The sequence below is a fragment of the Solanum tuberosum genome, unplaced genomic scaffold (genome assembly GCF_000226075.1).
Source record: "Solanum tuberosum cultivar DM 1-3 516 R44 unplaced genomic scaffold, SolTub_3.0 scf00333, whole genome shotgun sequence".
Taxonomy (NCBI): Eukaryota; Viridiplantae; Streptophyta; class Magnoliopsida; order Solanales; family Solanaceae; genus Solanum; species Solanum tuberosum.
Window position 1 is genome coordinate 35,755 of NW_006239270.1, and position 26,074 is coordinate 61,828.

General features: G+C 35.6%; 2 protein-coding genes across 4 annotated transcripts; one reads left to right on the plus strand and one right to left on the minus strand.

Moving 5' to 3' along the window:
* Positions 1 to 15,804: 15,804 nt before the first annotated feature.
* LOC102596382 (uncharacterized) lies at positions 15,805 to 17,662 on the plus strand. The gene is made up of 2 exons (XM_006361231.2): positions 15,805 to 16,674; positions 16,875 to 17,662. The coding sequence occupies exon 1, from the start codon at positions 16,032 to 16,034 to the stop codon at positions 16,644 to 16,646; it is 615 nt and encodes a 204-aa protein (XP_006361293.1). The 5' UTR covers positions 15,805 to 16,031; the 3' UTR covers positions 16,647 to 16,674; positions 16,875 to 17,662.
* A 1,833-nt stretch (positions 17,663 to 19,495) lies between these two features.
* Positions 19,496 to 21,225, minus strand: LOC102596713 (uncharacterized). Of its 3 annotated transcripts, none has more exons than XM_006361233.2 (2): positions 21,054 to 21,225; positions 19,496 to 20,537 (listed from the first exon to the last, which is right to left on the minus strand). In XM_006361233.2, the coding sequence occupies exon 2, from the start codon at positions 20,525 to 20,527 to the stop codon at positions 19,823 to 19,825; it is 705 nt and encodes a 234-aa protein (XP_006361295.1). In that variant the 5' UTR covers positions 20,528 to 20,537; positions 21,054 to 21,225; the 3' UTR covers positions 19,496 to 19,822. The 3 variants fall into 3 exon arrangements, with proteins under 3 accessions (XP_006361295.1, XP_006361296.1, XP_006361294.1); XM_006361234.2 differs by having other exon boundaries at positions 19,496 to 20,544; XM_006361232.2 differs by having other exon boundaries at positions 19,496 to 20,532; positions 21,054 to 21,224.
* Positions 21,226 to 26,074: the final 4,849 nt, after the last annotated feature.

The window sequence follows — 26,074 nt, forward strand, 5'->3', positions numbered from 1 at the left end:
AGGGCGAAAGCCTAGCATGAGCCGATCCCAATTTGTATAATTATGAGGACCGCATCCCAGGGGTTAAAATGCCTAGCATGGGTCATCCTCTTCTACCACTGATCGGAGCTTTACTGAGTCCTTGGTAGATTCATTTTGGTATTGTATCGTAGTTAAGGGTAAGGCGGGGTCTGTCCTGACCTACTCTAAGGTTTTCTATCTTTTAGAGGCTTTGTAGACTTATGTATATGCTTCAGTTACGTCTTAACAAGTTGTGGCCTCAACGGCCAAGTCTTGTATATAAGTTTTAGGTCTACTTATGTTTGTTCGTATCGCTACATCATATGTGAACTTGTCACAAGATTGTCATAGTTATATACATAGTAGGCACAGGTTACATGATGGTTCTCTCGGGCCTTTAGAGCATCGGGTACATGTCCATCTAAATGGGATTTGAGGCGTGACACCTGGGTCACACGAATACTATCCATAAAATCACACAACAAACCAATGCACAATAACTTAACCTCAAAAGAATCAAACAACCCACCGGGGACCAACAACTCCTATCATACGAACCCTTGAATGGAGCTATATGAATACTTGAATGGTAGCTATTATTATGTGCAAACTCCATCAAAGCCAAGAACTGGTGTCACTGGCCTCTAAAATCAATGACACAGGCTCGAAGCATTTTCTCTAAAACTTAAATAGTGCTCTCATACTAATCGTTAGTCTATGGACAAAAAGGCATGCTAAGATCAACTCTAGTAACCAACTCTCTCTAAATAGACCACTAGAAATATGAAATGCACTGAGTACCATGATCTAAAATGATAGACACCAATACCCCTTGAAAACAGAGTATTTCCTGAATGTAGATATGAGCTTACCTCTCTAAATTGTAGGAAGCCTGAACTGGTAGAAAGTGATTGATAACACTCAAATTATCCTTAAAATCATTAAGAGAATAAGCGGTCGTCGTCAATAAAAATATCCAACTAAGAGTCGAGGTCGAATCTCACAAGGAGGAATATAGTGCAAGGAATTCTATCAAGAAATTTAGATTGTAAATCAATTCATTTGCAATAGTTAAGAACAATGGGTGGATGATTCCACCAAATTTTACAAAAAAAGGATTTTGATATCAAGAGTCACTATTAAACTAAAACTTTAGAAATTCAAACAATTAGGAAATAATCTAGGGGTGCAGGGATTGGAATGACGCCACATGATAACACTCAAATCACCCTTCAAAATCAATTAAAAAGGTGAACGATCGTAGTCAATAAAAACCCAACAAAGAGTTGGGGTTGAATCCCACAAGGAGCGGTATATTGTGGAGAGTTCTTTACTGAGACATTTGGACTTTTAAATTAGCTCATTTGGAGTAGTAAGAACAATTGGGTGGATGGTACCACCAACATAATGTGATGCTCTACCATGATGTGCATACATGAATAGGCTAAGTCATCTTCACTGATGCTAATAATCTTTTGATCTCAAAGCATTTATGCATAGAATCTCCTTTCGGTCTAATTTAATACCAAATAATAACAATCCAATACCTTACTCTATTCCCTCTTTTAAGAATAGGGAAAATAGATTTGAATCATAACCTCTCTTTCGAGCAAGTTAAGGACATAAAACCTAAATTTCTAGTATTAAACTAATTATCCACTCTAATTAATCTCTTTCGAGCATCAACCGAAGATTAACAATGTTCATTTTGCGCTTCTTTTGCATTTTTGGTGATTCTTTCAAGTTTTAGTCCATGTCTTGTCCAATTGTCTTAATAGCTGCAAATCATCAATATTTGAATAGAAAAGGACAAAGTTAGGCATTGAGAACACCAATTATTGAGCTAAATGGACCTTAAATATATGCAAATATACCACTCATCAACACCCTCAACTTAAACTTTTTCTTGTCCTCAAGTAAATCAAGAACACAATAAGCTCAATAAAGGTGTTTACAACTGTACTCAAAGAGAGTTAACATGCAAGCGCAATGGCAAGACTACTCTCAATAGTATGTTACCCTAAATCATGATCAAAAGGCTTCAATTGATGACTAACTAGTCTCAACACATGCTCAAGCTCACTTTAGCTCCTTGTATAATGCAAGGACATGTTTCAACAAATGCATTCAAGTGTCTCACATCAAGAATGATTTCATGCTCTCACAACGAAAATCAACAAAATTAATAGGAATCAATGAAACTCTCACTCTCTCAAAAGAGAAATACATGCAAGCTTTGTCCCATAGATTTGCCCATATTTTCCAATCATTACACAACCTAGTGCATGCAAGATCTCAAGGATATCTTAGGCTTATAATGGGGCTGAGGGTAAAGGCACAGTCAATTTTGATTGGTGACTTTACCTTTTCAAAGCATTGTTGCAATCATCATCATCTCTTATCAAGTTCTTTTTCTTCTTTTTCATTTGAGAACTCAAATCTGGACTTTTCAATCAAACTATTTGGAACTCCTCTTTATTTCATTCACTTCTATTTTTCATTTTTCATCAAATTGATGACAACTACACACACATTTTCTTATAAGGAGGGGTTCCTTTTATTTATAAAAATTTTAGATTTTGGTTCTGATTTCTTCTTTCTTTGTCCTTCACTTGGCTCTCGTTCATTCGTCCTATACACACACCCCAACATAGGCTTTTGGTATAGGTTGTATATTCAAGCATCATAATGCTACAAAGAGGATTTTAGGTGAGAAGGTAGGGACAATTTGGTTCAAGAGGCTTCTTTTGGGATGTCTACAAATAGGTTAGGCTCAATTGGTTGCAACATGGATTCGCACCCTCACAAGGCAGTCAGAATAGTCTTTATAAAAAATTTGGCTCCCTCATTGAATTTTCGCCCAAGATCATGTCCTACATTCACAAAGATTAACACAATTGGACTAACCAGGCAAATTATAGGATTCCACATGCATTTTTCAAATAAACTTCACCACGCATGGAACTTCGAAATACAATCATCTAGCACTTTCCGAAAAGATCAAAACATGTGATGTTCATTGCAAGGCTCACATCCAAACACAACTAGTCAACAAAAGATTCATACTATTTAAGATATTGATATTGCGTAGAATTGATTCTCAAATTATATCAATGAAAACCTTAAGCATTTCACGGTTTTTTATAACTTATGGGGAGTTGCATTTATCAAAAGAGAACTAAGAATGAAGTAAAGAGACACACTTTCCCAAAAGAGAAACACTCTAATATACACAAAACATCAACTACAAATGTTCAAAATACTAAATAAGAAAAATACAATCAAAAGGGAAATATTGGCAGGAAGACCTTCACCCCACCAAAAAATAAAAATCAGTTTCCTTAATGCTAAGTAAAAGGAATGCAAGGAGGCTAAGATATAGATTCCCCCTGACAGGCTACACCTATGGAGCACTCTATTCTGGTGTCTCGGGTGGAGAAACCTCAAGTGGGACATCTATTCGTGGTAATAGGATCATAGGAGGCGACAAAGAAGGATCAATATGGGCATCAGTGCCCGGCTCAACAGTAGGAAGTGTGGGGGAGTCTGGAGTGACTCCACTTGACCCAACGACTGAAGTCTCTCGGAGAAACCTCTCTAAGGTAGCCTGAACAATGACCTCCTCGGTCTCGTGCAACTCCGTCAGGGTCTCAGCAATCCCATGCTCATCCTCTCCCAATCCCTCTTCATCGGTCTCCTCATCTAGCTTCTCATCATCAGCATTCCCATCTATAGCAACCTCAAGTACATAAGAGGAAGGTGCAACACTAGGCATCTTGAGGGTAGTAACATCAGAAAGGGGAACATCTCCCCATAGTGTCAAGATATCCATGGACTGAATCTAGACCACTTAAACCCTCAAGGAGGCAAACTCAGCCCTAAGAGTGTCCAAGGCACTGGAACTACCCTCAGTCTTCTCCAAAAGTGATATCCTCACTATCAAATCATCTAACATTAAAATGTTGCCCTCAATCATCTCTTCACACTAGACCACCCGCTCAGAGGATCCAAGACATTCTGAATAACCTGGTCAATAAGTCGGGGAAAGTCTTTCTCAACCCTAATAACTTTAACATCCACTGACCAGGCAAGACCGTCCATTTGGTATATAAGTGTCTGGGTCAAGGGAGGACGGGAAACAAGAGAATGGGGAGGCCTCGCACTAGCTACAGTCATAGAAACAGAAAGTTCATATATAGTGGGGGGAACCAGAAATACTAGCAGCAGAAGAAAGAGTATGAATACATTTCTTCTCCACAGAAGGAGCAGGTGTGCTAGTCCCACGAGTCGATGTAGCAAGATTAACCGATGGAGTAGAGTATGGTGGTGGCGGCTTCCTCCGAGCCATATCATCTCTTAAACACTCTGCCTCGATCCTTCGAATATCACTAGATGAGGCTGGTGTGACTCTAATATATGTAGTAGCTCTAAAATGATATCTTGCCCTTTCACATACTTGTGTGATTAACACTGGAAATGGGAGCAATGTTTTCTCTTTCCTCGCCCTCATCAGTATCTCTATAGCAACAATGGCACCGACATATATGTGCTCTCGATCTATGATGGTGCCCACCAAAACCGCCTTGTCATGGCAAAGGATAAACTTATTCTAGGATGGCATCAAGTTGTTGCTGATGAAGCCAAACCAATATCTGGGCACTACATTTAAGTCTTTCTTCTCTATCTTAGCACCATCCACCATCCAAGAAGGAGAAGAATCAGAGATCAAGGGTGCTAACTAACCCTTTAGAGAATCTAGGTCGTGGCGCATCCGGAGTGTAGATAACTCATCTGCAAATGCTGACATATTTAGGGTAGTATCAATAGCTCCTGCTTCGCACCGGACTTTCTTCCCTCACACCTCCACTTCTTCAAGTTGCATCCAAACTGTACCCCTTCACTTTTTTGAAAGGGCTTGAGAATACGCCACATATAACTACCTCATCCAAGAAGGGGTGTAGGGACTTCTGGCTATAGTAAAACCCTCAAACCGATGGAACTGAATTGTATCCCAGATGGTTAGGTAATCACTCATCACTCCTTCGATGGAGAGTCATCTCTCATCAAGGATGGTTCATTCTCTTGCTGCTTCTGCCTATTCAAGGCTCTTGGAGCTACATTCGGGAGAACTCTGGAGGTCGTGCCTGTGCAGATGAGGGCTGAACTAATTTTGATCTAATGTATGTTCTCTTCCTCACCACCCTTGGTTGTACCTTGTCTTGAGTAGATGGTTGTGGAGTGGAGGTTTGTCGATGATTTTGAGCTTCAAATGGTTCATTAATGGAGATGCCCCGGTGCCTCTTAAAAGGAGAAAGAGGAGAATCCATGTATGACTCCGTATTGAAGTAGGCCATATTTTTACCCTTTGTTCTCGCCATTTCCTGAAAGCAACATATTAAAGCAAGATATTTGTAACGGTTAGTTGAAATAGGAAAAACTTTGAATAAAGCTTAAAAATAGTCCCGAGGCTCTCCTAATGGGAAGGTGTATCACCCAAAAGGATCGGCGAGCTCCGGTGAGATCACCTACTTAGACAGTAGCACAAATACAAGGTATCAATCACACAAGGTGGAGTCAATGCAACTTGACGATTCGCCGAGTTGGTTTTTCCAGGCTTAGATAAGTCCGCTGAAACTGACAGTGCAAAAGGGAAAGACACAGGCATCAAGGGTCAAGGGGGATATCCTCTCCCATTTGGAGATTCCTCAAATGAGTTCAGTGGACTAAGACAAGCCCGTCGAATGGGTTAGTAGCCAAGGTCATGCATATGCTCAATAAGGCCAGTTGGGTCTTACTCAGTTGGCAAACTCAATTAAGTCAACCTTTCACGTTTGGCGTATCACAGAATACCACCCTAGTTCACCATTCGAGAATTAAAATTTTGCTTTGCACGCTGTCACTTTGGTGATGTGCTTTAGATCTGCCTTTCTCATTCGGCATATCACCTTTTTCTACTAGAATTCACCGACCTTCTTTTGTAAACAAAAGTGTTATGCACTATCAGATTGGGCGAAGTCTAGCTCAGTCGGCGATCCGCCCTTCATGCTAGGTAATAAACAATGTTCATTTTGCACTTCATGCATTTTTTGCCATTCTTTCAAGATTTAGTCCATACCTTGTCCAATTGTCTTCATAGCTGCAAATCATCAATATTTGATTAGAAAAGGACAAATTAGGCATTGATAACACCAATTATTTAGCTAAATAGACCTTAAATGAGTGCAAATATATCACTCATCACCACATAGGATAATTGTGTTGCTAAATAGTGCTAAACAATCATGGATAGGTTGGGTCATCTTCAATGACACTAATATTTTTTCGATCTCGTAGTATCAATTCATAGAATCGCCTTTCAGTCTCATCTATGTAAATTACAAATCAACCCATTGCCTTATGGAATCTCTCTTTCAAGGAGATTTGAGAAAATAGACCCGACCATGATTTCTCTTTCAAGCAAGACACAGACACAGACATTAAACCTAAATTGCATGCATTAAACCAATTACCTACTCCAATTGATCTTTTTGGAGCATCAGCCAAAAATCAAAACTAGGATTAAGTTTGCAACCTTAACCCATGAATTAACTCCATGCTAATTAGTCCAAATCTATAGATAAACAATAAAACAGAGAAAAACGCAATAGCCACTATATCAAATCAACACTCAACCACATAATTGCACCCATAATAGGAGTTTTAACCACACACACAAAGAGTAAAGATATTATACCTATTATGAAAGAAACCATTGATGTGATGAAATTAAGCAATTATAATCAACACCCAATTTGATTTCAACTTCAAATTGTCAAATCTAAGAGTAAAAGTTAAAACCCTAAAACTAAAAATATTTTTCTAAGAGCTCAAAAGTTTTTCTGTCTAAAACTCATACAAAGTTAGGAACTGAAATTCTATTCTCCAAATCATCATACATTTTCTCTCTCCATTGAGCTATTTATGGTTTCCCAATATTTGGCAAAAAAATCACTGTGTGATCAATTCGGCGACGTAAGTCGGGCTCGCCAAGACAATCGGCAGATCATTGTTTGCTCTTTAACTTACCTTTCTCTTGGTTCAAGCTTCAAATGTTTGAACCTTAGTCAGCGAGCTCGTTTGAGTCTGCCTTTCACATTAGGTGTATCACCGAGTGCCACATTTGTTTGCCTTTTAAGCCTTCATATTTCATCCAAATTTTGTCACCTTCAGCGATGGTCATTCAGTTCTCCTATCTCTTTCGGCGAGTCACTAATTTGCTCATTAGTTCGCCGCACTCCCTTGAACATCTTTAAATATGAGCACTGTCACTTTAGGTGAGGTCAGGACATTTGGGAGATCCTCCCTGCTGGTTAGGCGAGTGCTAGTGTGAAGTTTACACTTCTTTCCCTATTTGTGGCCATTCTTTCAAGTATTCCTCCTTGCTTTGTCCCTTAGCCTTCATAGCTGCAAATCATCAAAATATCATCAGAATAAGACATAATTGGCATCGAGGACACTAACTGTTGAACTAAAAAATCCTCAATGAGTGTAAATCTACCACTCATCACTCAGCATTCTTGGTCAATCGATACATGATGACACAAATAACATCAAATCTCCGTAAGGTATTTGGTATGCCACCACGAAACCCATATCTATTCGCTCCTACTTTCACTCTCAAATGAGTAGCCATTGGGTCAAACAACCTGACCTCTGGTGCTAATACTTCACCTACAGACAGTTCAAGAACCTAGCCACAAACTCCACAATATCTCTTTTCATTCCATACCACCGGTAGTGCTACCTCATATCACAATAATATTCGCTGCACCAGGATGAATAGAGTATCTAGAATAATAGGACTTATCAAGAATAATAGGACTCATCCAGAATCAACCAAATTAGGTCTCCAACTCTAGGAACACATATGTGACCCTCTATCCTCAAAACACCCTTTGAATCTAAGTACTCCTTCCTAGCCTCGCCACTGCGCAAATTATCTTGAATCACCCCCAGTCTCGCATCCTCAAACTACTTGCCTTAATATGGTCCATCAAAGAATACCTAAGCTCCACACAAGCAAGAACTCTACCAAGCTCAGAAATATCAAGTCGAACCATCTGATTTGCTAAGGACTTAATTTTGAAGCCAAAGGTTGCTCATTTATTGGTAGGAAAGCTGAACTCTCAATACTCACCACCTTCCAGCTCAAGGGATCTGTTACCATATTTGTCGTGCTTGGGTGATAAAGAATCATAACATCATAGTCCTTCAGTAAATCCAACCACCTACATTGCCTCAGATTAGGGTCCTTCTAAATGAAAATGTACTGAAGACTATGATGATAGATTAAGACCTCACAATGAACCCCATACAAGTAGCACCTCTAAATCTTCCACATGAAGACTACTGCCACCAACTTCAAGTCAGTAGTGGGGTGGTTCATCTCGTGAGCCTTCCACTGCCTGGAAGCATATGCAATAACTCTACCCTAATGCATCAACACACAACCCAAACTAATACCAGAATCATCACAATAGATTGTAAATCTATGTCCCTCAACATGATGAGTCAGAATAAGAGCTTAAGTCAACACGGCCTTAAGCTCAGAAAGGAAAGAGTAGAATACTTAGAAAAGAAAGGCTTATTAATAACAATGCCTACACTTTATAACATACTGGCAAGTAACTACTGAATTATGTGGCACATAACCTACAACTAGGGGACCATGGTGCAACAAAATGGAATTAATTGGTCACCCACTAAGAGTACAATACAAGTGACCTAACATGATGATAACAACAGGCAACACATAAACACTTTAAAAATAAGATATGTTGTACAAATGCCTTAAGAGAAGTAGTAAGTAATAACACATACTTTCAGAATCTTTATTAACTTAGTATGTTGGGGCTCTATTTCCCCTATAACTAAAAACTATTTCATGACCCCATCTAGTCACAACTTGTAATTTGCAATGTGCCTGGCATGAATTCATCATGTAGAATATAAGAAATTTTGCAAATAAATATCCAACGCGTATTTAATTAACCTGATGTAGCATGCTCTCCACAACCATATTACATATAATATCCATATTGTACGAAGATAATTGATCCTTTTTGAAAAAATAAATGAATAGCACACAACTAAAATTCATGAATCAAGTAATATGTATAGGCTCAACTATATAGTAAACAATACACAAACAAATGAACAGCTATATAGGAATGTATCACACTTCTAGTTGTCAACAAAACACATATTGCAAATAAACTAATACTGACTTATTTGGCAACCAACTGGTGCCCCTATAACTTATGTCGTTGTTTTTCTATCCCTTTTAGAAATTATGGCCTAACTAAATGATTCACTTTTACATAAATACCTTGCTCTAACTATTCAAATAGCATGCTACTAACTTCAGAATATAACAATAACTTACGTGGAATAATTATATGATACCATATCCCTAGCTATTCTGGGCATCTCCATATACTGTAACTATGTCTAGCCCATCAATTTTCATTAATTACAACTTAGGTTAAATAATAATTTCCTATATCTTTAACAACCCACACAATAAGGCAATCCTACACATAATAATTCTCATACAACACTTTCAAAAAAACTTACATTTGAGCTTGTTATAGAGGAACCCACCTAGCTTACTATTGAATCAATGATATGTAAGGCACACAATCTACAGAATTCACTCGTACAACTAAAAATTTATAAACTACTCCTATGGAAATACCATCACTAAGCCTCTTGGCCTAATATGAGTTCTCCCTCAATAAACTCATTAATGGAAGGTCAGAAGAAGGAAATAACTTGACTTGGTTTTATAGCATGATCTCTACAGAAGGAATGGTAACCTTCTTAAACAATATATGTAGCTTCCACCTTATAGAATATAGTGCACAACACATTTATAAACAAGACTCTACTAGATATAACTTGAAGACTCTCTAGGATATTATATTGCTCTGATAATAGGTTTGTCTCACCCCAAACTGAAGAGGCGCAACTAGCACCAAATGCCAGAATTTTGATGTGAGTCAACCCTGGAAAACTATTTCCTGATGGTGCATAGAAGTCACACACAGTAAAAAAAAAATAAGTATATCTTGGCTTCAAAATAAACCATAGACCTACAAGGGCTTAGTTGATAGCTCTATAAAGAAAATACTTACTCCCAATAATTTATATAAAGTAACTAGCTAGAAAACAAGTGTTGTTTGGGAAGTCGAGGCAACTTGATATCTTGGAAAGCATAACTGTTATAAGAGTTGTCAAGGCCACCATGATCTGTATACAAAAACTTAAAATAGGTACATACACTATGACTGAGGACAATATGCCGAAAAACATGAGTAATCTAATCAATAAGTTAAAACAACTATCCAACATGAACCAACAAACAAATAAGGCCAACATAGCCAATAACGTGGCCATACAACCCAACACGCCACTCTACAAACCTCTATGAAAATAATACTTGGTCGGTTCAGGCCCTGATAAACCTTAAAGGTATAAACAACAAAAACAAGTAAACCTTATGGGACTCTAGCAACTCCAAAAGGAAAGAAGTCAACCAATTCTCTGAAAACTCGATTGTGCTACCTAGAGCGTCTGTCTGGTCATCACTCATGAAGTACAACATCTTGCCTTTCTTCAGCAAGCCAAAAGATAAGCTCATCAAAATAATACCTAACCTAGCCCATATGAGCCTAATAGGTACAAAAATAAAATGAACACCATAAATCCTAAATATCATAAATAGTTGCAAAATACCCCTCACAGCCCCCTTACTTCGACCCAAGTAATCATTTGACATGAATTTTATAATTATTAGGCACGTTGAATCAATACAAATCTTAGGGTCCATGGTGAATATAGTATTTTCCCATATATATACCCATTTTATATTATGGTCTTTGTGGACTGTAGGCACAATCTATTGGGCTCGTAAGCTTGGTCTACCTAGCCTATTGGCTTAGTATATCAATCAACATGTAGTCTCCAAAATCCTACAATTTTATTGTATGTTAAAACCTGAACAAGCTCACAAGAGGCACCTAGACGATAAAAACATCACAAAAATAAGAAAAAATCACCGGTCACCTAAACATTATCATAGCATGCTTTCTAGATTGCTATGCCAGGAGGAGAGTACTAATGACAAACACCATATCATGTTGTAGTAGACAACTCAATAGGGTAAGGTTATAAGTAAAATAACAACAATATACATGCAATAATTTATGCACAAGCCATCAGGATCAAACCAAAAGCAAAATTAAAGCCTTTGCATATCTTTCAACCAAAGCCCTAAAGGTATCTCTATAAAGCTTGACCAACCAAAGATAATGCAAAATATGTGAGATGAACAAGGTTGCATGAACGAGCCATAACTAATTGATAAGGCGTTAATGACATACACATGACCAGCCAAGTCCAAAGCATAAAATGTGGCCAATAACAACAAAAAATAGTAGCTAAATGCAATGAATACATTCCAATAATATCTCAAAGGGGCAACAAGATCCTGAAACAATATAACAAGGTGTACTTCATGTCATTCAATCCAACTATTATGACCTAACATCATACCATGATGACTTTTACGATAAACCCCTAGTAGACAATCCAAAACAAAAACAACACGTGATAAATAAAACTAGAAGTAACTAAAGTGGAAACAATAAAGACATAACATAAGGCCACAAAACATATATGTGCATAATGGTACAAAATATACAATAAAGGCCCAAAAGTGACAAGAAATGATTAATATATGTTGAACCAAACCCCGGACCTGGTGTCACAAATGCAAGAAAATCTAAGTACAGAAAGTACTACACACAACAGATCTATCTAATCAAAAAAACTAAATACATAAAAATACAAAAGAGGGATATCAAAAAGTCTTCCAATGCTAAGAGCACACCACAATCCAATAGTGAAGTCTTGGGAGATCTGGAATCAATAAGGGTGGCTCATACTAGGCATTGCATTAGAAAATGATGCAGAAGTACTTTATAAGTATCATAACACGGCCACATAGTAGGCATCATAGGTCGACATAGCTCTTGTAGACACTATAAAAATATAAGTGGCACGATTGTGCTAACTCGATAAATTAATCAACAAACTAGAATCATACATATATGTGTACGAATACTGAAGATAACGACAACAAGAGATAGGTCACACTAACCATAGGTAAATCACATATAATGTGAGTTGATGCAATGCATATGCGGCCAATGCATAAAAGTAAAAAATCCTAGAATCTCTTTGGCAACGACTATATAAACTCCTCAAGACATTCTATAGACCCATGATAATGCTCAAATGTACTCTTTAAAATCAATTAAAAGAGACACCGATCGTAGTCAATAAAAATATCCAACTAAGAGTCGGGGTCGAATCCCACCGAAAATAGTATATCGTAGATAATTTTATCAAGAAATTTTGATTATAAAATTATTCATTTGGAGTAGTAAAAGTAAGTGGGTGGATGATTCCACCAATTTATTTATAAGAATTTATTTATCAATTTTCACAATTAAACTAAAATTCTGGAAAATTCAAGAAGTAACAAGTAATATAGTGGTGCGGGGATAGGAAATCAATGTCACATAGGGGTAATTGTTCTACTATATGGTGATGACATTCATGAATAGGCTAAGTCATCTTCAATGACGCTAATCTTCTTTCAATCTCATAGCATCCTTGCATAGAATCTCCTTTCGGTCTCGTCTATATGTCAATCTAAACAACCCAATGCCTTACTCTAGTCTCTCTTTTGATGCAGAAGTAGGAAAAATAGATATGACCCATAACCTCTATTTTCATGCAAGTTACAGACATCAAACATAAATTGCTAGTATCAGACTAATTACCCAGTCCAATAATCAACCTCTTTGAAGCATCGACCGGAGATCGGAAGTAGGAATTAAATTTGCAACCTTAACCCATAATTTAACCCCATGCTAATTTTTCAAAATTCATGTATGAACAACAACAAAACAGAGCATAACATAATACCACTACATTAAATCAACACTCAACCCCATAATTGCAGCCCTCGATCCTGGGGTTTTAGCCACCTATCACAAAAAGCAAGTAAATTATACATTTCATGAAATCAACCATGGGTAACATGAAATTAAGCAATTACAAGAAAACTCATTTTGGGTTCAATTTCAAGAACAAAGTTGAAAATTCTCAAAAACTAGAAAGTGTTCTTCACAAGGTAAAGTGTTTTTCTCTTTAAAATATTCAGAATTTTCTTACTAATTTTTTAACTCTCTTTAGCGCTATTTGTAGTTTCCCAAAATTTAGCCCAAAACTCAACATGCTACCCTTTGGGTGACGTTAGTCGCCCTCGCCGAGCTCATTCAGCGAATCCCCAATCATGCTTCAGCTCGCCTTCTCTTGATTTAGGCTTCAAGTGTTTGAACCTCAATCGGCGAGCTCGTTCGAGTCTTCCTTTCACATTCAGTGTATCATCGAGTACCACCTTAGCTGGCCTTTTGAGCCTTCGATTTTTCTCCTTGCACTGTCACTTTCCTCGATGGTCAACAAGGTTGCCCTTCTCATTTGGCGAGTCAATTGTGTACTAATAATATAAATTTAGTGTACTCAAATAAATAAGATAATAACTTTTTATAATTAATTTTTAAAAATGTTGACAAATTAATAATAAATATTAGTTAACTAACTATATTGAAATCGCGAGATAGACTAGGTATACCAATTTGGAGAAAACTTGCTTATAATTTAAAATCTGATTAGCTTTTATAAAATTCAAGAGTGGAGTAAATGCATCAATTGAATACAGAATAGAATTATGACATGGTATCTCATTAGGAGAGAGGAGTATATTTTGAGGAAAATAGAAATAGTTGAATGATATTGTGTTCCTAAAAGAAACAAAAGTGATATTATAGGACAAATTCTCAAACATGAATGACTATCTAAGGATTTTACTCCTTTTATTTTTCTCTTCTTTCTCGTCTCTTTTCTATTTTTCTTCTTCTTTCTACTTTGTTCTTGTATTTTTTTTCTTTCCTACACAAACATATTAGATGATTAGGAATCATATACATGTGAAAGTACCGGATGCCACAAGGTGATAAATCCATACTGATACATAGAGAGAAATTTCATATTCCTATAGTTTATAAGAGACAAAAAAAAAGGGGATGTGCCTAATGTGGCATGAAAACAACTAATATGGCATAACATTGATGAATTTAGACAAATTTTCATTCTATGAATCTAACTATATGGTAGATTGAGGACTAAAGATGTGCTCATCAAATGTGGAATGCCTATTACAACTACTTATGTATTATGTTATAATGCAGCAAAAACTACAAATACTTGATTGACATCACTAGAATATATTAATATTGAATTTGGAGGCTTAATGGCAATGGCAATGTGTGAAGCAAGAATTCAAATATATGTTAGACTGATAAAGTGTATAGATACAATTTAGTGATTGGTACTTTTGTGTTTTAGTCTGCTGGGAAGGGTAGATTAGGATTATTATATGACTTTTCTTAATATAAGTCATAATTTTATTCAACAGAGGATTAAATGAAACATATTATTGCTACTAATGACTTGAATATGCTAAACTTTATTATAAAAAGAAAAAATTATTACCCGTTAAATTCAAAATTTGTACTCCAATGACTTCATTGAACAAAATTTGTTTAATTTTTCAGAAATTGAAATTTATAAAATGGTAGATTTGTAATTTTAAAAAAAAAATTAAATAGATCAATTTTATTATTCTATTCATTTTATTCTGCGTAAAGAAATTTGAGTAAATTAAATAAAATTCGCACTGATTAGCATATTCAAGTGCGGATTCAAGTCATTAACAATAATTATATGCTTAATTTTATCCTCAATTGAATAAAATTAAAATTTATCTCTTCTTTTTTCATTAATTTTATTTTGAATCGTTGACATTATTGTTCTTTTCATGAGAGTATTTTGAAGAAAAAAGGGCGGGGATAGAGAAACAACTTAAAAAATGAGTTAAAGATTTAATTTCTCAAAAATTACCGTTAATATAAACCTAAGTTATTTGTATTAAAAAATGGACAAAGACCAAATATGATAAGTTTTTGAATACTTTAAGGACTAAAATCGATAAGTTTATAGTTAAGGGACTAAAATCAGTAAGTGGATAGTTAAGGGACCTTAAAGGACTAAATATGTTAATTGTATAGTTAAGTAACCATTTTAGACCTATTCCTATAGTTAAAGAACTATTTATGTCATTTTCTCTCTCTTGATAATTAATAAAGTTTGTTAATCGCCAAAAAAATATATTTCTTCTTGTTATTGATTATTGATTCTCTTCAACACTTCATCTTATGAGCCTTTTGATACTAAACCCCTTTTATAAAAACAAAACATTTAAGGGGCACTTTTAATTGACGAAACATAATCTTGTGTAGACGTGATAAAACAATATACTAGTAATAATACTGGGTCTGAAAAATATTAAGTAGGTAGAAAACAGTAGATTAGGTAGGCAAAGGGGATGAAATATTGAAAGCGAAAGGAAAGGATGATCTGGTTATCAAATCATATTTTAAACAGATATGATTTTCCTTTTTTTTAATTATACCCTGCTCTTGATACTTCAAAGTGGGGCTTTTTTTAAAGAAAGAAAAAAATCAGAGAGAATCAAGAAATGGATGCATAAAGTGATTTATTATGATTGTAAATTATTAATATTATAAAGTAGAAAACACTTTTTTGAGAAAGAAAGTATTTAAGTATATAGTTTCCGTGCACATTAAGGAGGGCACGATATTGTTCTCCCCCAAATCGGAGTCAACTATTTCATATGTGCATGCGTCCCACTCCATCCCATGGGGGCCATACAGTTAGTAGTTGGCATTAAAAGGGAAATTGCCCGCCATCCTGCATTTAATTCTACTTTTACTTTCTTCATACCCTCTCTCTGTTTTGATTTGGTTTGATTCAATTTTCATTCCCCCCCCCAAACAAGAATGGACGTGGAAGACCACAAATCCCCTGTTGCTATGGCTAACAGATCCTCCAACAAGAAAAGAGCAAGAAATTGCTGCTTCATCTGCCTCGCTCTCCTTCTCCTTCTAGGGCTTCTCTTACTCATCTTGGGCTTAACAGTTTTCAAAACCAAAAAGCCTGTCACGACAGTAGATGCCGTTTCCCTAGATGATTTGGATGTTTCATTTGACATCGCTCGACTCCAAGTTCACCTCAATGTCACCGTTAAAGCCGATCTCTCTGTCCAAAATCCCAACCGGGTCAGCTTCAAATACGACACCACATCTGCTCTACTCCAGTACAAGGGACAAGTTATCGGAGTTGCCCCTCTTTTGGCCGGCAAAATTGGCTCCCGTCAAACGCATCCAATGAATATTTCCCTCACCGTCATGGCCGATCGATTACTTTCCGACTCCAGTTTGTATTCCGATGTTATGGCCGGTGCGTTACACCTCACTACTTACGTCAAATTGTCTGGGGTTGTCCATCTTCTATTCAAGATTCGTGTCAAGACTTCCTCTACCTGCGATTTGTTCATCGATGTTCTTAACAGGAGGCTCCTTAATCAGACTTGTCATTATAAGACGAAGCTATGATTTGTTTTATTTGTTTTCTCTTCTGTATGTAAGTATCCTTGTCCCACACTTAGATGAGATTCGATTTCGATTTCAGAATACTACTACTATCATTTTTATTAGATCCCACTTAATATATATACAAATATCTTGTCCTCTCTATTTGCTTTCTACACTTTCTCTCTACTACATTTGTGTTTATCAAATACAATTTTGTCGTAGATTTTTAAAAAATCATGTTTTTCTCAGGAAGAACTATTGGGATAGGTTACACACAAAAAGGCAAGTGTTATCTAGCTAGTGTAATACAGGTGAGGAAATTAAGTTTGCAGTACAGTTGCTCTTTGTTTCATCTGGTCTTGAACTAAAGTAGACAATAATGGAGTTAGTGACAACATGTAATTCTCATTCATTCATTTTGTCGTACTGCAACTCAGAATCTTTTATTAAGTAAAATGGTTCTTCTGCGAATTTTGTACTTGAAATGTTAGTGTTGGAAATTAGAGATCCTTGTTTGTACCACCATAATAAAATCTGTTGAAGTTTAGCTACTCCTAAAAGTGGTTGTCATACTCAACCCTGAGCCCCTTTGATGACCAAGAATTAAAATGAGAATAGGTCAAGTGCTTCTTATCAAGGACAGGACCTGGTTTAACAGGCATATTGGGAAGCTTTGCTATTAACTTGATGCAATTTCATCAGTTTTGTCTTTCACTGTCATATACAGCAGAGAGTACAATAAAACTTGTTCAGCTTCATTTTACAAAAGGATTGGATGTTAGTTTCAAGTTGAAGTGAAGTGTATCTGCTATGAAAAATGAAATGGAGATGCTTCTTTGAATGAGCTGTAACATTTTTAACTCAGAAACCAGGGAGTGAACTCGTGGCATATGTGTCTGCCATGAAATAAACTGGGAGCTGCAAAGCAAAATCTGACAGAAACAATCATGGAAAGTGTACATTCTATAGATGAAGTTATTTCTTTCAAGTGTAACGTGATTTCGATCTCCAATTATTAAACAAATTGAATTGCTTTATGTTCCTGAGTTATCATGTTAGACACAACTTATCTCAACCATGTAACAATGGACTGAAGCATATGAACAAACAAATCGTGGGAAGACAAGGCAGCTTCTTAGATGTTTGTATTCGAGTACTTTTAATTCTTGCAGTTCCTCTGTTGTCAATTAAGAGCAAGCTAAAAAGCAAAACACATCAAAGTTTATGAATACAGGTGTTTCTGATTATTTAGGTAAATTTGACGATGCCCTTTCATCAGCCATGAGCCCACGAGCCTGATATAATAGCAATATCATGCTTTGTATCACAAATCCTCTTGCCACCATAGAGAACACCACTGATTGGTCCGTCGAGCCATTAACGTGTAGCAGAATGTAGAACAGATTGATATTTCAATTCCAAGTTTCCAACTACCAAAGGGTGTGCTTGTCGCTTGTCGCTTGTTCGTTTGGCTGGGAACAAGTTATTTCGGGATTGGTTATCCCGAGATAAGTTATCCCACCATGTATATGAAATAACTTATCTCATCAATAAGGTAAAAATGATGAGACAGATAGATCAAGAATACCTAATACCTCCAACCAAATGCAAGATAAAATAATTCTCCATTTTACCCAGGATTATTACTATAGTCAAATGTCAAATAGTTGGGTCCTTATAAGTAAAGATTTTACTATATCCTCATCAATTATTTTATTTTTATTTTACAAAAGTACGATATGGTGGTCTTTTTCCTTTGTTTTGGTTCCCTTTCAGCCGTAAAAGAAAGTTTTTGTCTATTCCATTTTTCTTCATTGGCACCAATCAGAAAGAAAAGCCATATTTTTGCCCATTTGGTTGAAAGCTACACAGCACCAGAAGCAAGAAAATGAAAAGGCGCAGAAGTCAACATAGATATGAGGTTTGAATTTGGACAAATACACCAATATGCATGTTATCTGATAGTATCTTTTTTGTTCCTTTCATTTTCAAAGCACTTTTAGGCCATTGGAATTGGAGTGTTGCTGCTGGTACAGTGTATGTGTTACATTGGAGGACCCTTTGAATCCCAGCAGTCAATTTATCTGACTCCCATCTCCTTCCTTGCTAACCGCTCAGGACAACCTTACGCTCTTAACGCACTTAATTTCCTAACATAAAATTGGAACTTTTCTTAACCTGTTAATTAAAGACCAAGAGAACAAGTTCCAATTGAGTGAACTTATCAGCTTCCAGTTCTATTCTGATCAAGATTCTGAATCTGGCTTCTACTGTTCTCATTTGGTAGTATTAGACAGACCACATCGAAATGGCAGGAGATCAACCTAAATTTCATTGGGGATAGACACAAGAATAGAAGCTGGTGGACTGTGTTGTGTCTGCTGTCGTCTTTCTTGCCACCTTCTTCATACTCTGTTAATATTGGCATTGACCATATTCAGGATTAAGTTACCTCGCATTAAAATGGCATCCAAGTATTTTCCATACGTATCTACTGGTCTGCTCTACAAATAAAACTGAACATTACCTTGGACCTTAAGATTCAGCTTGAAAACCCAAGTAAAGCCAGCTTCAGGCATATGGCAGGCAAAAGACGACTGCACGCTCCACACCTAACAAGTTTTGAGGTATTTATGTGTGTTTGGGATGCAATTTTCTGCACGGCTATGTAGTACTGGTTCTTAAATTCATTGGGGTAGACACCGTTTATGAAGCCTGAGATTCTTAAGCTAAATAGTCTGATATCGTGCATTATCAAGGAAGTGATGAGATGCCAACTGGACTGAAATTTATGTAAAGACCAGCTTGAGCAAAGTCAGTTTATGAAACATTTCTCCACTAACAATCATTGATCATCATTAGACATAAAATTCATGGAAGTACCAAAATGGCCACCAATCAACTATCAAAATAAATAGAGACTTTTGTCCACATCAGAAGTTGCAACAAAAGCCTATACATTAACTAACTGATACAAGAGTACAGTCACTCAATACTGAAATTAAATTCTACATAATTAGTACATAAAACTCCTAGAATTAAAAGTAACAGTCATGATTTCAACAACCTAAACACTATGTTAATGCTCTATGACATCCAAGTTCGAGGTTAGCCACCACACTGAAAATGAGTGAGGTTGTCATGTACTAGAATCAATCTCTGGCAGAGAACCCAGATTTCTTCAAACATAAATATAATCAAAATATAAGCTTTTTGCATAATCCTTTGTCAATTCTTTTACAACGACTTGCAGGCTTCATAGGAGCACCAGGGCAAGTATCAGAAACTCCACTAAGATGAGGTGCATAGGTAGGTGTCTTGTATCCATCAGAATCTGAAAGTGGAGTTGAGGCTTTCAAATGATGATCCTCATTCTGTTCTGAGGTAATAACTTGTAGGAGAGAATTGTACAACATTTCAAATAACATCTCATCCTCAGACACCGTTCCCACATTGTCCAAGTGATCAACATTTTCATTGAAATTCAAAGTCTCCTCAAAGTTAAGCTGACGTGTCACTTTGGCTCGTGAATCTGTAAAATACTTTTTACATTGTGGGGCAAGCATTAGTTCATCTGGTCCAGGAGCAAATGGATCAAACCCAAACCCCTTGGGAGTCTGTCGACTTCCTTCATTTGTATAAACCATGTCACCAAAAAGTTGAGAATTAAAGCAATAACGAGTCCTGTGAAGAGAAGACCAAACTGGTGAACAACACCCATCTACGTGGTCGCCACCTTCTTGGGTGGAATCAGGTGTGATTGGACCTAGAGGATCAGATGGCAATTGAGGCAATTCTGCTCTTGGAGACTGATCACCACATCCCTTCAATTTCTTAACAATGGAGTAGTGAGACAAACTTTCTTCCTTATTTCCATCAGAACCAACATGAGTACTGTCCATTATTCCTGCACTATGTACTAATAAAGATACGAGTTTTGATATGAAAAATATGGTCAATGCAAGGTTAAAGTGTAAATAGGTAATTGGAGGATTTAGCAATTTATCTACAATCATATAACTTGTTATCACATGACCACCAACACATGTGTAGTATGTCTGAAAGTTTATGACTAAAACCAAACCTCTACTGCTAGCAATCAAAAGAAAAATGTAGTATTTCTTGTTGAGTCCTTCATACAAAAAGCTTTATTTCGTTATTCTATATTGACAAGTAAGCGCCCGCCGGTTGAGGAGAATAGATTTAGGAAAATTTCATGTTGAAAGCTACTACTAGAAAAGCTAATCTGACGAGTTCATCCTTGAATAAATTGGGGGTTGGCCGACTGCCCTAACCTGGAGATCAATTTTAGGTTTTTGCAACACTACAAGGGCAAAGCCCTAACTAAATCAAAGGAAAAGGAGAAACCAATACAAGTGTATATTGCAGATCGACTGAAATGAGCAACTAAAGAATGCAAAGTTTTACCTCAAACAGCAACAAAAGATCTATACACACCGCAAGCCGGAAATGTAGTAGGAGATCCCCTTCTACACAAAATCAACTAGAGGTACCATTCATTCTCAAAATTAAATATTGTAGTAACAAGTTTTACCAGTCAACATCAATATCCACTTCAAAAATTGGGAATAAGAGGCCCTTCAATTTTGTTATTTACTAGCCGTTTGGACATGCGATATGAAATCACCATTTGTACATGTTATTCTCCAAAAATCATGATTTGGGATTTTCAAATCATGATTTTGGATTTTTCAAATACAAAAATTGACTCACAAGTTTAAATTTTGGGGAAAAAATAACTCCACATTTATAAATACTTAGCATTTATTTCTTATGTAAAATAAAATTTATAATTCATATCATTAGTTTTTAAACCAGAAAAGGGTCAAAACTGTCTTTTAACGTATTGAAAATGTCTCAAAAATGTCATCCTCCACCTATTTGATTAAAAAAAATTCCCTATTTAAGCTTAAAATTACCCTTTCTTTTAAGAGAAGCTGATGTGGCATAAATTAATTTTGTAATTAAATATATAACATTATTTTTATTGGTCCACAGGTAATTAATTAGACCATAAATCATTATCCCCCAACCCAAACCCATCTCAAAGGCCCAACACTTCTTCATCTTCCTTTCCAATTCATCCAGCATTAAGGAATATTCTCAGCCATTTGCATGGTGTCGTCACCTTTCTTGCTCCTGACATCGCCTCCTTTCTTGCTCTGACATCACTAGCTCAGTCAGAGCAAGAATTATCATCTGATTTTTTTTTGTGAAAATAAAAGCGATTTATTGGAGATTGGAGATAACTTTAAATCGGGTCTATCTTTATTTTCTTCAAACAAAATTGTTTTAGAGATTTCCAAGTTAGCTTCTATTTTTTTATAGTTTGGTGATGAGTTAAATGATCATGAAAATCCTGAAGATGAAAATGGAGATGACCATTATGATGAGGAAGAAGGGGAAATTGTGGGTATTAGGGATGAGGCTGACTGATTTTCCACTCTCTCTGACCAGTGGTATTTCTAAATATGAAGAAGGCTGTATTTTATAAATGGATTGGGTTAATGATATGATTGTGAATGAAATTAGATTTAATTAATTATAGATGGACCAATAAAAATAATGTCACATTTTTAATTAAATAATTTATTTATGCCACATTAACTTCTGTTAAAAGGAAGGGTAACTTTATACTTAAATTTAACCTTAAGGACATTGTTTATCCAAATAGGTGGATGGAGGGCATTTTTGATCCAATAGATGGAAAAAGGGCATTTTTGAACCATTTTCAATACGTTAAAGGCATTTTGACCCTTATCCCGTTTTTAAATTATTTACATCTCATATAATGACTATTCTCACTTACATAGAATTTTTTAATACTTCAAATCAATTTTTACTTTACCATTTATATTCACCAAATTCATTATTTTTTTATCAAATTTACTTATCAACAAATGGCTTAAAGTAACAATGTTGGTTCGTCTTCTTAGTATATGACCAAGAAATGCAAGTTGAATGTGGGAAAATTGCATGTACTATGTGGGATGACTATATTAAAGACTAGAACACCACAACTTATATATGTTAAAAAAATAATTATTGAATTAAAGTTTGATCAATAAATATTGTATTTTTTAAGAATATCTTTGTGATGGTGTATTATGAGACTTCATAAGCTTTTGTTTATTTGGTAAGATTCTATAAAGAATTGAGACAATTTTAATAGTTTTACAACTTATGGGTTTTTTATGTTTATAAGAAAACATACGATATAAAAGTTCAAATTACAAAACTTCAACTTCATCTCATGATTTCATTTCGCATGGTCAGAAGGGCCCTTAGAGTTTTATATTTCACTTGTTATGAAAGTAGCTCATATATATTTACTGTTATACAAATAGTTCACATATATTGTAACATCTCGAAAGTTGAAAAGAAAAGTTGCAGAAAAATTATTGAGATAGTGATTCTACGAATCCTACCTACGGACCGTAGGAAGTGAATCGTAGGACCCAAAGTTGAGTTTTGAAAAATTAAGTTTTTGAAGTTTGACTTACGACTTGACATGACAAACCATATGAAGTTTGACGGGTTGTTGGATCTATAGGGTTGATTTAGAGAAATTGATTGAGACATCAGTCTACGAGAAAGGATTTATAGGTTGTCGTGTGTTTTACAGGTCAGGGGGTGGTCTCGTAGAATTGATCTAGACTTAGTGAAATTTTAGAACTAAACTTTTGTTCTACATATGGGGTCTACAAACCGTAGAAAATTCAAGGGATCGTAGAAATGTCTCGTGAAATGATTGAATTTTTGGATGTCTGAAGGTTGTTCTATGGTTGACCAGGACGGGCCGTAGGGATTCTTATGAGTCGTAGGTCCCAATCGTATGATTGTTCACCAGTAAATTCTTAAGGGTATTTAGGTTTTTCCTATGAATCTAATACTTATACTATGTTGTTTTGATCATTATTTTAAGTCCTATAACTACCCTTCCACCCTTTAAACTTCCCTAACACCCTCATTCACTCAAATCCCCAAATTTCATCTATATTTATCCCATTCAATTCTCTCTCAAGGTCAAGGAAGAAGAAGGTAGGGTTTTCAAATCAACTCTCATTTTCACCATTGCTTATGGGCTTTGATCCTCAAGGTATATATGGTTTCATCAATGTGTTCCATTCACCCATTGAGCCCCAAATTTTCTCAATTTTCTAAGTCAAATTTCAATCAAATTGATTAGGTTTTATTCCATTCTCCATTGTTCAATTGTGTTGATTCAATTGTTCAATTTTGATCTTATTATAATGGGAAAAGGTCCTGATTTACCCCTAAACTTTATGATTTGGAGCTGATATACCCTCCGTTTAAAAAATGGCTCATATATGCCCCTGCCGTTATAGAAATGGCTCATATATGCCCTTTTACTTAACAGAATTTTTTTTAATAAATTAAAAATTCATTTTTTTTACTTTAATTTAAGAAAATGTCATGTGGCTTTTAAAATACCCACCTTCCACTCCACCATACCACCCGACCCAATTGGAAACAAAAAATCTCACCCACCCAAATTAACCTAACTCATTTCATTTCGTTATTTCCACACTCAAATGAAACCAAAAAAAACTTTAGAAACTTAAGCGGCCGCAGTAGTGCCCTTCTTCCTTGGATCTGCCTCAGTTCCTAAAGTGCCCACAAAATAATAAACCCAGTTATTTATCAAGCATTTAACATACCAAAGTTTGCAAGCATCAAATATTATTACAAGAGATGCGTTATGCATCCTATATATTGCACATTTAACATTTACTTTGTTAGGGTCTATAAATTGATCCATCTTAAATAGAAACTAGGTAAGCTTATATACCGTAAATCCACAACTTAAGCATAAAGTGAGTGATAATCTATCTCTAAACAAACATGTTCATTTAGTGTGAAAAAGATCAATGGATAAGAAAGAACAAATTGCTTGAGAAATGTACCAAGCAGAGGGCACCCCCGGATAAAGAGAGGAAACACAATCTGGTAAAAAAGAAACCCTCGAATTGGAAAAGGAGATAAATGTATGCCCAGAACAAAGCCATCAAGAAATCATTCTCGTCCTTGTATAGCCGAAAGAAGAGGCAATTAAGGGAAATATTTATTTAACTGTATTCATGTCCTAAAATTAGCAATCTTCACTCAAAATGAGACCGGATACTAACAAAAAAATTATTTTTGTTTCTGTTGAGGTGGAAACCATGAAATGAAATGGGTGAAGTTAATTTGAGCGGGTGGGTTTTTATTGTTTCCAATTGGGTTGGGTGGGTATGGTGGAAAGTGGGGTATTTTAAAAGCCACATGACATTTTCTTAAATTAAAGTAAAAAAAATGAATTTTTAATTTATTAAAAAAAATTCTGTTAAGTAAAAGGGCATATATGAGCCATTTCTATAACGGCAGGGGCATATATGAGCCATTTTTTAAACAGAGGGTATATCAGCTCCAAATCATAAAGTTTAGGGGTAAATCAGGACCTTTTCCCTATTATAATTGTTGTGACTAAATTATCTACTTTTCAATTATTTTCACATGAACCCGTGCATTGATCATGATTTTGACCATGAATTCTAAAAGACATGAATTTATGAAGAAACTATGAATCTACAAATGATGTTTTCATGAAGTTATACATGATTTATGAAAAGGAATTTTTTATGACCTAGGTTGCTTTAATATGAGCATTAATGAAATATTTTCTCATATATTAAGAAATCATGACTTGGTGAAAAATTTTCTCACATATGCTTGATTCAAGATTTAATGAGCTACTCTATGATGTTTAATCTTGGATTAAAATTTGAATTGTACTTTTTTATGTATGATGATAAGTTTATGAAAATAACTATTTCGTTGGGATTTAACTTAGCACTGAGAGAACTTTGAGGTGGAGGCTCAAATAAGGTAGTCTCTAGTAGCAATCTCTAGTTCAAAACTACGTGTCCCTATAGGTTTGTCTTAACTGATCTAGCTAGTGAATCCACATATAGCATATGATAAGATACGAAGTTCTATCTTTTCAAGTAGACTCTCTCTTCTCGATGTGGGAGTTAAATCGAATTTCATGTTATAGTTCGCATCTTCTATTGTCGGTCAAAGCTAATATCCCACAAAATGAACGAATTTGTCCTTAATGATTTTATAAAGGTTTTCATATGATTTTCAGATGCATTAAACATGTTTCATGATTTATGATGTCTCTTTAAAGGATTTACTAGGCTTAACTTTGTTATGCATACCATATTTTCGATTATGTCCCCTTAATGATCATGTTTCATGCTTTCATGCATATCTCTCATACTTAGTACATTCTATGTACTAATGCATATTTGTGTCTACATTGTTTCACTAATGTAGGGTGTGACGCTTCCTCTCCTTCCGCTCGTGGCGAGTTGATAGCTTCAAGGATTTGAAGATTTGGTGAGTCCCCACATTCCGAGGAC

Coding starts and splice junctions, on each gene's coding strand:
- LOC102596713 (XM_006361233.2), bottom strand. CDS start 20,527: ATGGACAGTACTCATGTTGGTTCTGATGGAAATAAGGAAGAAAGTTTG.
- LOC102596382 (XM_006361231.2), top strand. CDS start 16,032: ATGGACGTGGAAGACCACAAATCCCCTGTTGCTATGGCTAACAGATCC.